The sequence below is a fragment of the Marmota flaviventris genome, chromosome 15, assembly GCF_047511675.1.
Source record: "Marmota flaviventris isolate mMarFla1 chromosome 15, mMarFla1.hap1, whole genome shotgun sequence".
NCBI classification, from domain to species: Eukaryota; Metazoa; Chordata; class Mammalia; order Rodentia; family Sciuridae; genus Marmota; species Marmota flaviventris.
Window position 1 is genome coordinate 82,932,614 of NC_092512.1, and position 15,232 is coordinate 82,947,845.

A 15,232-nucleotide genomic window follows, 5' to 3' on the forward strand; every position below is an offset into this window, starting at 1 on the left:
AAGAATTATTTCATGACTTTTGCTGGTAAACAGATGGACCTGGAGACTCTCATGCTAAATGAAATAGGCCATTTCCCGCAAACCAAACTTTGAATGTTTTCGCTGATATGTGGAAACTAAGCCACAACTAGTGTGGAGAGGGGAAAAAGAGATATTCAGTAGATTAGGCAAAGGGAAGGAAGATAAGGGCGAGGGGACTGGAAAAGGAGAATCTGACATAATTTTCCTATGTACTTATATGAACACATCATAGTGAATCCCATCATCATGTACCTAAGAAAGGGGTCCTAACTGGAATAAAATATATATTTCGTGCTTATACAATTATATAAAAAATGAATTCTGTCATACATAACTTAAAAAACAATAAATATGAAATGCATAATAATAGTACTTTTTATATTTACTTATGTAACTATCTTCAGCAATATCCATTATTTTTTATTTGGGTTTCAACTGGTATTTGTTATCTTTCCATTTCAGATTAAAAGACTCTATCAATTTTTTGTAGGGCAAATCCACTGGTAATAAATACTTTTAGCATTTGTTTATCTAGAAATGTCTTAATTTTGTCTTTATTCTTGAAAGATATCTTTGTGGCTATAAAATTTTGGTTGATGTCAAGACTTTAACTATATAATCTCACTGCCTTCTCACTCCCATAGTTTCTGATGAGAAATTGGGTCCCATTATTGAGGATCCCTTATGCATGATAAGACGTCTCTCTCTCTCTTGCTATTTTCATTACTCTATCTTTTGGTTGGGGCAATTTTGCTCTATGGGGTTGCAGTATGGATCTCATTCAGTTTGTTTTGGTTAGGATTCATTGCCTTTCGTGGATATGTATTTTTTGTTGTTGTTAAATCTGAGGAGTTCTCAGCCATTATTTCTTCAAATATATTTTTTTGTTGTTTCCGCTTATCCTAATACCACAATAATGTGTAACTTTCTACATTTGATGCTTGAGTTCCTTGGGCTCTGTTACTTTTTTTTTTTTTTTTCACTACTTTTCCCTTGTGCTCCTTGGACTGAATCAATTCAATTTTCTTATTTTGAAGTTCACTTATCTGTGTTCTGTTCAACTCTAGTGTAAGATCTCTCTATGACTTTTAGAGTTTAAGTTATTGTATTATTTAGCTACAGAAATCTTTGGCTTTTAAATAATTTCAATATTGTTATTTTCATTTTGTTCATATATTATTTCCCTGATTTCTTTTAGTTCTCTATCTTCTGTTTTCTTTAACTTATTGAACATATTTGGACAGTTGATTTTACATCTTTGACTAATACTTCCAATGTTTGGACTTTCTCAGGGATGGCTTATGTCAAGTTATATTTTTCCTGTGTTGGGCCATACTTTACTGTTTGTTTATATGTTTTGTGATGGGGGGGGGGAATTAGATGTCTGAGTAGAATTTTGTGATAATTCTAGAAATCTAATTTTTCTACTTCAGGAATTGTTGAATCAATACAGAAAAGGTACAGATTTCAACATCACTTCCCTTAGTTGCCCTCCTCACCCCTTGCCTTAGATTAGGAAAACAGTGGTCATTTTGTTCTCACGTTTCCCTCAGTTTCTCTTTTCGTCTACTGGAAATCATAATGCACATTTGCATATGAGACTTGAGCAGTCCTACAGTAGAGAAACTGGTCCATATTTAAGCAAGTCTTCCAATCTTATTTGAGAAGAGAACACTATAGTTGTATTGCAATGCACACCCTGTGGAAAAGTGTCATTGGCTTTATTTTCTTCCACAAGGAACGAATGATCACTTTCCTTTCTCCCTCCCATTCCAGTCTTTCAGATTCTTTAGATTACTCCCATGGTCTTCATTTTTCCCCTTTCACACTGAATTAGTTTTCTTTCCTATTCATTTCCTCTCAAGATATCCAAAAATTTCAATGGAACCACTGAATCTCTTGATTGGTTTCTTGGCTGTACCAACAGGAAGATAATCCCAGCTAGATAATTCCATCTTTAGCTTTGCTTTGCTCCTGGCATTAAGACACAATGATTTCATTTCAAAGAATCCTAAGTAGAACATATAGAGTAGGAACTAAAGCATTTGTGGACAAGCCTGTGGACTCTGCCTCAGTCCTTGGCACTTACCACACCTGAGTTACACTGGAAACACAGAGATGTCAGAAATCCTTTTTTGGCATCATGACCTCTCAGGGGTTGGTAACCCCGTCTCAGGGGTTACCAAGAAAGGTGATATTGGCTGTTCCCTACAAATTGGTCCTAAGCCTTCCCAGTTTAGAACATGACATTATCGTTTATTATTTATTATTATTTGGCTCAAGCCAAAATTTTAGTTGTCTTGTTTTCTTTCTGTCCCAAACCATATCAAACCCATCAAGTAATCCTGTTGCCTTGAACTTTAGAATATATTCCAAATCCACTGCTTAACATCTGAGTCTGAATCATCGCTTTCTTTCACATGTGGGCTTCTCACAAAGTCTTTGGCCTTCCACACCCAGTCATACCCCACAGACTATAATAAAGAATGAATCAGATCATATCCTTCCTCTTCTGGACAGATGGGGGATTATTATGTCTCAGCTCTAACACTGTACACAGGTACTGCAGCTTCACTTTCTCCCACTCCTGCCTTGGAATTTCCATTTAGTTCATAGAGCACCTCATAAATCCCTGATTATATCTTACACTCATGCCAATCTAGCTTTTTGGTCTTTACTCATATGGTCTCCTCTACTTCAAATGGCCTTGCAGTCTCTTCTCCTGGTTCTTTCCAACTTAGTCCGTGTAACTTAGATACGGTATCACCAACTCTAGCAGATACCTGATACCACATCTCTAAATATGTTCTCTGCTCAGCACTGTATGTGTTTGCATGTGCACACATCCATACACACACACACATAACTACCCACCCAACTGAACTACCTATCAATTGTGCTTACCTCCTCAGTATTCTCACAACGTCTATACAGATCCTATTATTATATTTATCAGATTCTTTCAAAATTGTTTAAATTACCTTTCTCTTCTATTACATTGTGAACTCCATATGGCAGAGATAATTTGTCACTGGTTTGGAATACTGTACTCCCATTATCTAGTACAAGTCCTATTAAACATTAAGTAGATATTCAATAAATGTTTTAAAATGTATATGCCAATCAATAAAATCTTCTTCTTCTAATAGGGAACAAATTAAGGTTCACAAGATCTTTATGATGATTTAGTTCTCAACATTAACCATATAGTTACTGATTATTTGCTATGTCCAAGCATTACTCTAGGCAATGTGAATATAGTAGTGAAAATTTTTTAAAACATTTTTTATTTGCTCTTTTTAGATATACATGACAGTAGAGTGTTTTTTGACTTATTATACACACAGGAGTAAAACATTCTAATTAGGGTTCCATCTTGCAGTTGTACATGATGAGGAGGTTCACTGGTCATGTATTCATATATACATATAGGAAAGTTCTGCCCAATTCATTCTACTGTCTTTCCCATCACCCACTTGCCTTCCTTCCCTTTTGACTACTCCAATGAACTTCTATTCTCCCGTACCCTTTTATTGTGTGTCAGCATCCACATATCAGAGAGAACATTCAACCTTTGGTATTTTGGGACTAGCTTATTTCATTGAGTATGATAATCTCTGATTCTATCCATTCACCAGCAAATGCCAACCTTTCATTCTTTATGGCTGAGTAATATGCCATTGTGTACCTATGCCACAGTTTCTTGATCCATTCATGTGTTGAAGGGCACTTAGGTTGGTTCCATGGCTTGGCTATTGTGAACTGAGCTGCTATAAACATTGAAGTTGCTGAGTTACTCCAGTATCCTGATTTTAAGTACTTTGGGTATAAACCGTGGAGTGGGATAGCTGAGTCAAAAGGTAGTTCTATTCCAAATTTTCTGAGGGGTCTCCATTACTGCTTTCCAGTATGGCTGTACCAATCTGAAGTTCCACCAGCAATGTATGAATGAACATTTTCCCCCATATCCTCAACAACACTTATTGTTCCTTGTATTCTTGATAACTGTCATTCTGACTAGAGTGAGAAGGCATCTCAGTATGGTTTTAATTTGCATTTCTCTAATTACTAGAGATGTTGAATATTTTTTCATATATTTGTTAGCCATTCATATTTCTTCTTATGTCAAGTGCCTGTTCAGTTCTTTTGCCCATTTACTGTTCATTTATTATTATTTTTTTTTGGTGTTAAATTTTTTGAATTCTGGAGATTAATGCACTATCTGAGGTATAAGTGGTAAAGATTTTCTCCCATTTTGTAGGTTTTCTCTTCAGTAGTAATAATTTTTGATTTGGAAATTTTAGCCAAAGCAATAAAACATAAATCAGAAAAGGAATTTTTGGCACTGGGAAGAAAATAAATATTAATGTCAGAGATATAACTACAAACAAAATTTTTATTATATAAAGCAAATTGATAAGAAAGTCTTTAGCATTCCCACAAATCTAAGTGTAAAAGTTAGGAAAAATAATTTGTAAAATAGAAGCTGTTACCAGTAAATAGGAAAAGAAAAGTAAGGATTCAATTTTGACCAATACCAAGAACTATGTTGTAAGGTTCACAGGTGACATAATAATGTAAAGAAGTCACAGCAACAAAAGCAGCAACAAAATGTATACCCTTTAGCCTACTGAGACAGTGCCTAATGCCCACTCTGAAAATAATCTGAAGTCTGAACAAAACTACACATGCAGCAATGTCTACGACAGTTAGGAGAGCAAAAACAAACAATCCCTAATATGATCCACTATATGATGAAACGATGGAAAGAATTAAAACAATCATATGCTAGATATTGAATCCAGGGCCTCACACACACTGGGAAAGTACTCTGCCTAGATACATCCTATTATGGTTTGAGTATGAGGTAACTCCTAAGAGCTCAATTGTGCAGGAATATTCAGAAATGAAGTTGTTGTATTGTGAGAGCTGTAACCTAAACAGTGGGTTAATTAATTGATATGAATTAACTTGGTGGTAACTGAGCAGGTGAAGTGTGGCTGAAGGAGGTAGGTTACCAGAGGTGTGACTTTGGGTTTTATAATTTTGTATCTGCTGAGTATAGTCCTCTCTCTGCTTTCTGGCTGTCATGTCCTGAACTGCTTTCTTCTGCCATGCCCTTCCACTATCAATCATGTACTCCCTCATCTTGGGCCGAGAGCTATGGAGTGAGTTGACTATGGAATGAACCTCTTTAACCATGAGCTAAAATAAACTTTTCCTCTTTTTTATTTTTCTTGTCAGGTCTTTTGGTCACAGTGACACAAAAGATGACTAAAACAGAAATTGTTATGGAGAAATGGTCCTGCTGCTATGACTAACCTGACCATGTGGTTCAGAAGCCTTTGGAGCTATTTTGTGGAGGGAGGGATATTGAAAGGTTTAGAGATGCAACATGGAAAACCTTTAGAATGTTGTAAACAGAGCTTAATGAGTGATTCTGGTGAGAGCTTAGAAGACCAGAATGCCAACTGGACTATGGACAGTAAAGATTGGACTCATGAGGTTTCAAAGGAGAATGACTCTATTCAAAACTGGATTATAGGCCATCCATACTATATTGTGGCAAAGAAACTGTCTAAATTTTGCCTATGTCCTGAGACTTTCTCTGAGGCTTAATTTAAGATGATGGATTATTAATCTGGTGGAAGAAATTTTAAGGCAGCACAGCATGCAGGTGATGAGCTGCTTTCTTCCGCCATGCTGCTTTTCTTCTGCCTGAGCTGCTTTCTTCCGCCATGCCCTTCCACTATCATATTGTTCTTGTGCAGGTTTTAGCCAAGTTTATTGTAATAACCAGGAACAGAAATCAGAGCAGAAAGATTTGAAAAACTTGCAGTTTGGTCAGAAAAATTCAAGTAAAACTGGGGCTACAAAGGTGTGACTACTAAAAACATTATATCCTTCTTGCATACGGGAGCCTAGGAAGTTTTAAAATCATGTTTAGCCACCCAGGCACTCACAGGCTGCTGTAGCCAGGGTCCCAGGAGGCTTGACTACAATAAAAATGTCAGCAGATCTTGGAATCAACCATGTGGTGTTAGTTCAGCTGGAATGCAGGAATGCAGAATGCTGGACAGGCTTACACTGAGATTTCAAAGGAAGGCCTGGGAAGCCAGACAAAGTGGAGCAAGGTTGAAATTCCTGCCAGCAGCCCCTGAGAGGGCAAGGTGTAAAGATGTGAGAAGGAAGCTTAAGCTGCAGTAAAGAACCCCAAGACCAAGAGAAGTCACTATTGTGGGATAGCTGCCATGGAAAGCTGCATGAATTGAGCAGAGAAAAGTCAAGAGAGAGGCCATATGGGCTGAAACTGAAAGGCAAGTGACTCACCCAAGACAGAGATTCAACCAAGAGATTTATTGGGGGACTGCCCGAAGGGGAAGAAAAGGAGAGGTAGAGAGCAGAGTGAGGAGAGAAAGAAAAGGAAGAGGGCAGAGAGCAGAGAGGAAGAGGGCAGAGAGCGTGAGCTTGCAAGCTTTGGCTTAAGAAGGGTTGCATAGGTGATGTGGCGGGTGCGGATTGGCAGGGTGACTTAGGAACAGCGAGTGGACACTGTGTCTCACTGGGACTGGTCGAGAAAACTTTTTAATTTGACGCCCTTTGGCTTGGCGCCCTTCAGAGAGAAGGGGGAGGGGTAAGCGATTCCATGATGTTCTAGCAAGATGCAAACTTAACTTCAGCGGGGAGTCTCCCACATAACCAAGAGAAACAGCAAGGCCAGAGGGGTAGATCTACACAAGTCCTATTGGAGAGAACCTCACAATGCCATGTGCCCCAAATGCTGGACATGGAGCTACCAGACGTGTTTACCCAGTTAAATTTTGGTCCTGCTTTGGTCCCATCCATTCTTTCTATGCCACAATTTCTCCCTTGTGGAACAGAAATGTTTACTCTATGGTCATATGATATATTGGATATATGTTGCTTTTAATCTTTATAGGGGAAAACAATTATGAGTTTGCCTTGAGTTTCAGAAGACATTTTGGACTCAGACTTTTGGGTAATGCTTAGAAATGTAAAGATTATGCAGATTCCTGGAAATAGATTAAATGTACTTTGCATGATAAAATGGGCCTGAGCTTTTGGGGGCTGGGGTGGAATGTTATGGTTAGATATCTCCAAAAAGCTCATGTGTGAGACAATGCAAGAATTTTCAGAGGTGAAGTGATTAGAGTATGAGAGATATAACCTAATCAGTAGATTTAAACCACTGATATGGATTAACTGGATAGTTACTGGGCAGGTGAGGTGTAGCTGGAGGAGGGGGGTCACTGGGGGTATGAATTTGTAGTTTATATTTTGTTCCTGGTGAGCAGAATTTTATACTTCCTGGTTACCTTGTCCTCAGCTGCTTTCCTCTGCCATGCCCTTCCACCCTGATGGTCCCCCTCATCTGAGGCCTGGAGATATGAAGTCAGTTGTCCATGGACTGAAACTCTGAAACTGTGAGCCAAAAGAAACATTTCCTCCTCTCTGTTGCTCTTATCAGGTTTGTCATAGCAACACAAATCTAACTAAAACACATCCTCAGCCCCAACTACAACCATAGGTAACTATAATAACAATGGATAAAAGATGCAAAGCTCACTTATTCGTTGTCCAAGAATTTCTATTTCTAGAACTATCCCAAGAACACATCAAAACAACATATAAGGATGATTTATTTAACTGCCCAAAATGAAAAGCAACCTTAAAACCTCCAGGTAGGAGACGGCTTAAATTATGATGTCCATATAGTGAAATATAAATATGTTTAAAAGATGACTATTTGAGTTTACTGATAGAGAAATTAATGATAATGGGGAAAGTTAGCTTGTACTTATCTCCCATATAAGGATATGTATTCAAACTATCTGGCACAGGGGTTACTAATAAATATTTCTGAATGAATATATAAGTATGTTAAGGAAGGTCCTGGTTATCTCTTGAAAAACTATCACATTCTTCTCTTTTTCTGGTCCTCATTATAGGCATCAGAGTTGGTGGTAGAAAATAATCAACCAAATGTGTTCCATCTCCCTTTGCCCCCCAAATACCATCATAGGACATTCCTTAATTTGCTTTAAAAATATCTATATGATTTAGTGAGCTGTTTCAAACTTTGACATTCCTTTAGTAGTAAAAGTTGTTTATTCATTAGTTAATGAATGTTGAAACTATGTGATTGAACATGGGGTTCATTATATTACTATATCTTTATATATGTTTAAATTTTTATAGGTTAATGAGTTTTCTAAGTTACTTATTGTTATGTAATTTTATCACTATTTCGTAATGAAATTAATCCTAGGCAAGGCATTTTAATTCCCTATTCATTTTCAGATTGATAGAGCAAAGGTAATATTATATCCAATAGGGATTTGTGATAATTCATTAGAAATAGAGACATAGGGCTCTCAGCTCCTTGAAGTCAGTAGCCATTTTACCTAAACCCACATTTACCACTAAAGAACAAATGGGAGCATCTAAAGGCCATTGATTTTTTAAAACTGTTCTTGCATCAAGAAAATGTAAATGAATGTAAAAGGCTTTTAGAGGGTGAAGAGTATATAGCCTACAAGGAAAAATATACAGAATATGACTCGCCAGGTTCCATTAAAAAAAAAACAAAACTGTTAATCCTTTCAATAATTATTTTTACTTTTTTCAATTAAGCATAAGCTATTTTTGGTGGCATCTAGACTAACTTTAGTTACTATTTAGATAAAGAGTTCCTAATTAAACAGCAGAAGTTTGTAGAGTATTAAGAGCAATGCCCTAAATCACCTCTACCAGCTTATTCATATACTCAACTCAACCACTATTTACCCACCCATCTCTCCTTATAAGTGCCTAAAAATTGCTATTATTGTTTATATAAATTAAGACTTATTTTTTAAAAAAACTAATTTTAAAATCTAAACTTCCTTTTTTTTTTTTTTCAAAAGCTTAAAGTTTTAATACATAAATCATTGCCAGTAACAGAAGACTTGGACATGGTGGCACACATTTGTAATCTCAGCCACTCAGGAGATCCCAAGTTCCAGGCCAGCCTCAGTAATTGAGACCTAAGCAACTCAAAAATAAAAAATGAAAAGTTCTGTGGATGTTCTTCAGTGGTTAAACACCCCTGGGTTCAATCCCTATTACCAAGCCCATCCTCCTCATGCATGTTTTTTGATAAGCAGACTTAAGGGTGTAAATAAAAACTGCTATCAACAAAATAAAACAATTACATCTCCCAAATTAAGATTTATTTGGTGTTTTTCAGATAGGCATGTTCATTAACACCAGCTTATTTAATTCTCCTGACAACTTCCAACCCTACTGTAGGTGGAGAAAAGGAGTTAGCAAGCTGTCTACAAACACAAGCCAGTTTAATAAAAATAGTAGTAGTTTATTGATCACATATAATTTTAGCTGTATTAATATATATTATATAGCTTTAAGAATTAGAAACGAATGACTTTATATTTTACCAAGGACAATCTGAGTTTTGGCAGCATATTCAATGACCATCATTCAGTCCTACAGCCACCACATGCGCATTTCAGATAATCAGGACGTCGTCATCCAAGCTTGACTGACACGATAGTTACCCCTACAGGCTGTATTACACGTTTTCTTTTCCAGTAAATACTCCTTTTTAACATACAGACATATTTCCCAATAATCTTACTTATATAATATACAAAACTTAACTTTTTAGCCACAAGAGTTGTCTCAGGAAGCTTTCATTTTGGAGTGCCATAAAGGCCTGAGACAGCAGCAAAATGACCCTCTGGACTTGGTACTTTTGAGTTTTCATTTGTGTTTAGAACACCTGTTTAAAATTAAAACAAAGTCATTCCCACATTATCCTCATGTAGGAAGTCTTTTTATGCACACATGAACACAAGACAGAAATGTCAAATCGATCACTTTTTTTGGCAAATCACAGAAATTGAACAGTGCTACCAGAAACAGAAACATCTCCTTTTAGTGTTTTATAGCTGAAGAGACTGAGGAATGTCATTCAAACTTCTCATCTCCTTCTTCCACGTCTTTCAAATTGAGAACTTCCAAAGAACCTTTGCCCTTTGTTTCCTTTTTTATTAGCTCATCAATTTCCTGGAAGCAGCCTGGGTCAATCAGACACACAATTTCTAGCTGCTGGCTATAGTCTTGCTTTCTATAACCTTGATCAACAGCTTAAGCTTGTCCTTGAGCTTCTTCCCTTCATTCACTGGAAGAATGAACTGGAGCCTCATGTGAGCACGTTCAATCTTCATCTTTTCCTTCAGCTGCTTTATCACTTCTAAAGCCTGCTGTTTTGTACTCTTATTGGGCTTGACTGAATAGTGGATGTCCTTCATGGCTCTCTCAATAAGGATAACAGTGTAAGGTCTCTTTGTTTCCGGGTTGACACACTTGTCTGCCACGATGGTTGCAATGTCCCTAAACATCTGCTCCAGCTGTGTGTGCCTTTCTTTATCAGATACCTGAACCTCTCCTTTAGTCAAAATCTGCTTGCAGATTTCCGTTTGATCGTCGGTGCCGAAGGCACTGATGAGGTCTTCCTTCTTAGCGACCTGGCCTTTGGAGACGTTCACGAACACGGAGTGCGTCTGCAGGACCTCGTCCAGGTCTTTCTCCACGCCGCTGCGCCAGCCCACCACCTTGTTCTTGTAGCAGGCGATCTTGAAGCGCTTGCCTGCGCGCTTCATGCGAACCACCGCCACTTTGGTCAGGCGGATCTGGTTGGTGGGGGTGAAGACAGACATGGTGGCCGCTCACAGATCGCGGCCGGGGAACCAGGGCTCTGCGCCTCGCGGCCACTGGCGCCCAACTCCAACGACCCCAGGCACGCGTAACCCTAACGGCAGCCACTGGGTTAGGCCTGCAAGCGACTGCCACCGCGCACCTCGCAGACGCCTAAAATCTAAACTTCTAATAACAACATCTAACACAATTCAGAAAGCTATTTAGAAGTTTGCCAAGTCAGCTTGACCTGACATGTGGGAGCAAAGAAAGCAAGTGATTAACCTGATCATAGAACTGAAATATTCAGCAGAAAAAGTGTTCACTGTTATAACAGTGTTGGGGCACAACTGTGTCCCTGCAAAACTCCATTATTGAAGCCCTAAACCCAAATCTTTTAAAGACACAATTAAACTAAAATGAGGCCATAAGGGCAGGCCCCAATCCAACTTAACATGTCCTTATATGAGGATGAATGTAGCTACTGACATAGACACCAGGGAAATGTGCACACCAGCAGAGACCCAATAAGACTTAGCAAGTACAGTTTTCCAAGAACCAAGGAGAGAGGCCTCAGAGGAAGCCAACCCTGCTAGCAGAATGACCTTGGACTTCTGGCATCCAGGACTGGCAGAAAAAAAATTCTGTTGTTTAAGAAGATGGGATGCCATTTGTGGTATTTTGTTGTACCAGAACAGGCAGACACACAGAATGTATAATTTGTTTGCCCACTAATGAAAAGGTGACCAAGGAAGAAATGGTACTGCTCCTCCTCACAAAAGAAATCTCAATTACTGTCATGTGACCCGCTTTCTGTGATATAAATCTTCATCACTGTGTTAAACTATTATACACTGTAAAAATGTATAGGAATTTATTTAGTCTATTCCATGTTAATGGCTTTTAAGCTATGTTTAGATTTTAGGGATTTCATGCAAAACATTTTAACAATACTACAAGATAATGTTCTTGAAGTAAAAGTTCTAACATCAAAGTATATTTACATTGATGTTTTGACATATTACTGAAGAAAGTAGCAACTTATACTCCTAACATCATTTGTGAATGAGTAGTATTTGCCAATTTTGCTTTGTATCACTGATACTTAGAATAACAAACTTCTTTCATGTGTTTGGATGTATTAAGTATAGATTTATTTCCTTCTTTTAAGGTGGCAATTTTGAAAGGCCAAATGACTTCAGAGAAATTTATGAAATTATATCTATTTCAGAAATTATATCTATTCACTTCTATCTGGTATCATCTGGCTTGGTGAGCAAAAGCATTCCAGTTAATCTTTCTAGAATACAAAACCCATTGAATGATATGGTACATAAAAGCATGAAGACCTTACAACATATCATTTTTAGGGGAAATATAGGTTTTCCTGTCACTTTACTTTTTCAGCCTATACTCCAATTATGGAGAAAAAAGTGATCAAAAATGAAAATAAAATAATAGAAAAGAGAATAGTAGGGTAAAGAGAGGGCAAGCAAACCAGAATCCAACACTGCATAGGAAGTCTTAAGTTCTCACTAAGTAACCCCTGGAAAACTGTGTGGAGGTCACTGTAGACACTAAGAAATGCTGATCACTTGCTATGGATTCCCTAGAAAGATACTTCCTTTCAAAGTCTAATAAGTTCTGAGATGAATGAGACAAATTTTCTTCTTTTCATGGTAAAAATTTATATCCCATTCAAATCAAAGCAAACATGTATTACTGAAAATAATTTCTGATCTAATAATGAGCATTTCTGTTCGTGAAGTTCAAATTCTATTATGTAGTAATTCATGCTTTCCATCCTTCCTCCTTAAGTGATTTTAAAAAATATCAAATTCACATGTATTATCCTATTGTCACATAATGCCTCTGATTAAAATTATTTTTCTATGAGGAAAAAACCAAAACCAACCATATCTTATAACAGCTCACCACTTGGGCAAGGCTCTTGATGTAGTTATTTCCCTAATTTCCTTACCCCAAATTATTAAAACTGCTTCCAGAAGAATAAACAAGCCATCACAGACAATTTTGTGTTTCAGTTACATAAAACCTAGGTCAAATCCTGGCTTTCTTTCCCTGGCATTTCTCTACAATAAGGTGACAAAAATGTTCCTGATAAAAATATCTTTTTTTTTTTTTTTTTTTTTTTTGAGAGAGAGACTCACAGTTAATAACTGCTAGACTTAATTCTTTGCACTTACCAGGGAGGAAAGATGTGGATAACATCCTGGGGACATCCCTTGAGGTAACATGCAGTCTCCTGAGTAAAGAGAACTTTCAGGCTGGCTCCAGGCTCTGCAGCCACATCCCTGGAAGGAACAGCAGCTGTCGACCCCACTAACTGTTCACACATGGCAACCTGCATGGTGCATTCCTCGTGTAGCTCTAGAATTTTCACAGTTAATACACCAGATTTTCTACCTGGAAGTTGAAGAAAAGAATGAAAGAAGAAATGAAGTCCAAAACACATACGGTTTAAGTGTAAATAAAGTATCAAGAAAAAAAAATCCACATTCAGATACCTTTCTCCACCTAAGAAAATGGTCTACATACTTTGCAAAATAAAATACAGATTCTATTGCACTCACTGTAACATCTTTCTTTAATCCAAACAGGACTGAATGTTTCATTTAATATATTCATTTTAGGGCTGGGATTGTGGTTCAGTGGTAAAGCGCTCGCCTAGCATGTGTGAGGCACTGGGTTTGATCCTCAGCACCATATAAAACAATAAATAAACAAAATAAAGGTGTTGTGTCCATCAACAATTAAAAAAGAAATCTTTATACACACACACACACACACATTCATTTTAAGCAACACAAAATAAAGTCTTCTATCATGAAGAAATAGTTCTGTGCATATGGAAACTTCAGACCAATTATTTCATGGAATGTTTTTACTCTCAAACTTGAACTTTTTTGATAACAACAGCAAAGGGTATATGGATACTGTTGCTCCTTCTCTCTTATACCTTCCCCCCTTTATTACGTGTTTTGATTCTCTGCTTTGAAACTATGTATATTGCTGGTTGGCTGCAGCGGTTCTGATGATCATGAAGTTTAAAAGTTGAGGATCTACATAGACCACTGGGTGTGAGGACTCTGGATTTAAATGGGTGAAATTCATTTTGGATTTGCATACTGGCTCTCTTTTATAAAACTGGCCAATTACATATCATTTCAGTCTCTCAGTTTTCTCATGTATGAAAAAGAAATCATAATACCTACCCCAGTGAACATCTGGGGAATGAGATAAAGAGCTCTACATGGCACTTCCAGTGAATGAACCAGATCAGCATGTATCAATAGAGAAATCTCAAAATAAGAGGTGACAAACCAAATATACCAACTATTATACCTTGTAATGTAATTTAATAAAACCACAGAAACCAATACAATATTGTTTATGGATATGTATGTCCTACAAATAGAAATGCAGAATAGAAGGACTCAAGAAAAGCCATGGTAGCTGATGTCTCTGAGAAGAAAAAGAGAAGGTGACTTAGGAAGGGAGCTGGGGATTTCAAATTTATCTGATATATTGTTTGTATTGAAAAAATATAAGAAGCAAAAGACAAAAGATTACCATGTGTTATTACTTCTAGGTAGTGAGTACACATATTTTTTTATTACTCTCTATGCTACTTTTTTTTTTTTTTTTGGCAGGGGGGTTGGGTACCAAGGATAAACTCAGTTTAACCACTGAGCCACATCCCTAACCCTTTTTATTATTATTATTTTTATTTAGAGACAGAGTCTCACTGAGTTGCTTAGGGACTCACTAAGTTTTTGAGGCTGACCTTGAACTCAAGATCCTCCTGCCTATGGGGTTAGAAATGATGGTGGAACGTGATGATCATTATTATCCAAAGTACAAGTATAAAGACACGAATTGGTGTGAACATACTTTGTATACAACCAGAGATATGAAAAATTGTGCTCTATATATGTATTAAGAATTGTAATGCATTCTGCTATCATATATAAATTTTAAAAATTTAATAAAAAATAAAAGATCCTCCTGCCTTAGCCTTCTGAGCCGCTGGGATTACAGGTATGTGCCACCACACCTGGCTTTCTATGCTATTTTAATTTTTAAAAAAACTTAAAAAAAAATATGAATTGAATGAGAGTAACAAAAGTGAAATATCTACCCTAATGTCTGGTTGATAAATAGACATTCCCTAAGTAAATTTCTATAGCATTCAACCCAAATGCTTAACAGTAAATAATAAAAGAAAAAATTTAGATAGTGCCAATTTTTTAGATTTTTAGTTTGATTTCATTTTTCTTTCTCCCTCTCACATTTGCTTCATTCATTTCCACTCGATCCCAAACTTTTCATTCTTCCTTTGTCTAAGTGCCAACGGCTTGTATCCACATATTGAGCTAGGCCACATGCCTCTCCAAAGCACTGTCCTATATTACTGTTTATCAAGATCTGTGTCTATCTTGGTACTTTTTTAAGGTAAGGTAGTTGGAAT

General features: G+C 37.0%; 1 protein-coding gene and 1 pseudogene across 3 annotated transcripts in view; both read right to left on the bottom strand.

The window, feature by feature from the left end:
• The window catches only part of Spidr (scaffold protein involved in DNA repair), a 391,802-nt gene that overhangs the window by 209,972 nt on the left and 166,598 nt on the right, over window positions 1–15,232 (bottom strand). For all 3 annotated transcript variants that reach the window (XM_027932800.2, XM_071602380.1, XM_071602381.1), the window contains one exon: window positions 12,948–13,167. In XM_027932800.2, the coding sequence (XP_027788601.2) occupies window positions 12,948–13,167 (220 nt within the window). The remainder of the gene's footprint in view (window positions 1–12,947; window positions 13,168–15,232) is intronic.
• Window positions 9,233–10,842, bottom strand: LOC114090580 (ribosome maturation protein SBDS pseudogene; annotated as a pseudogene).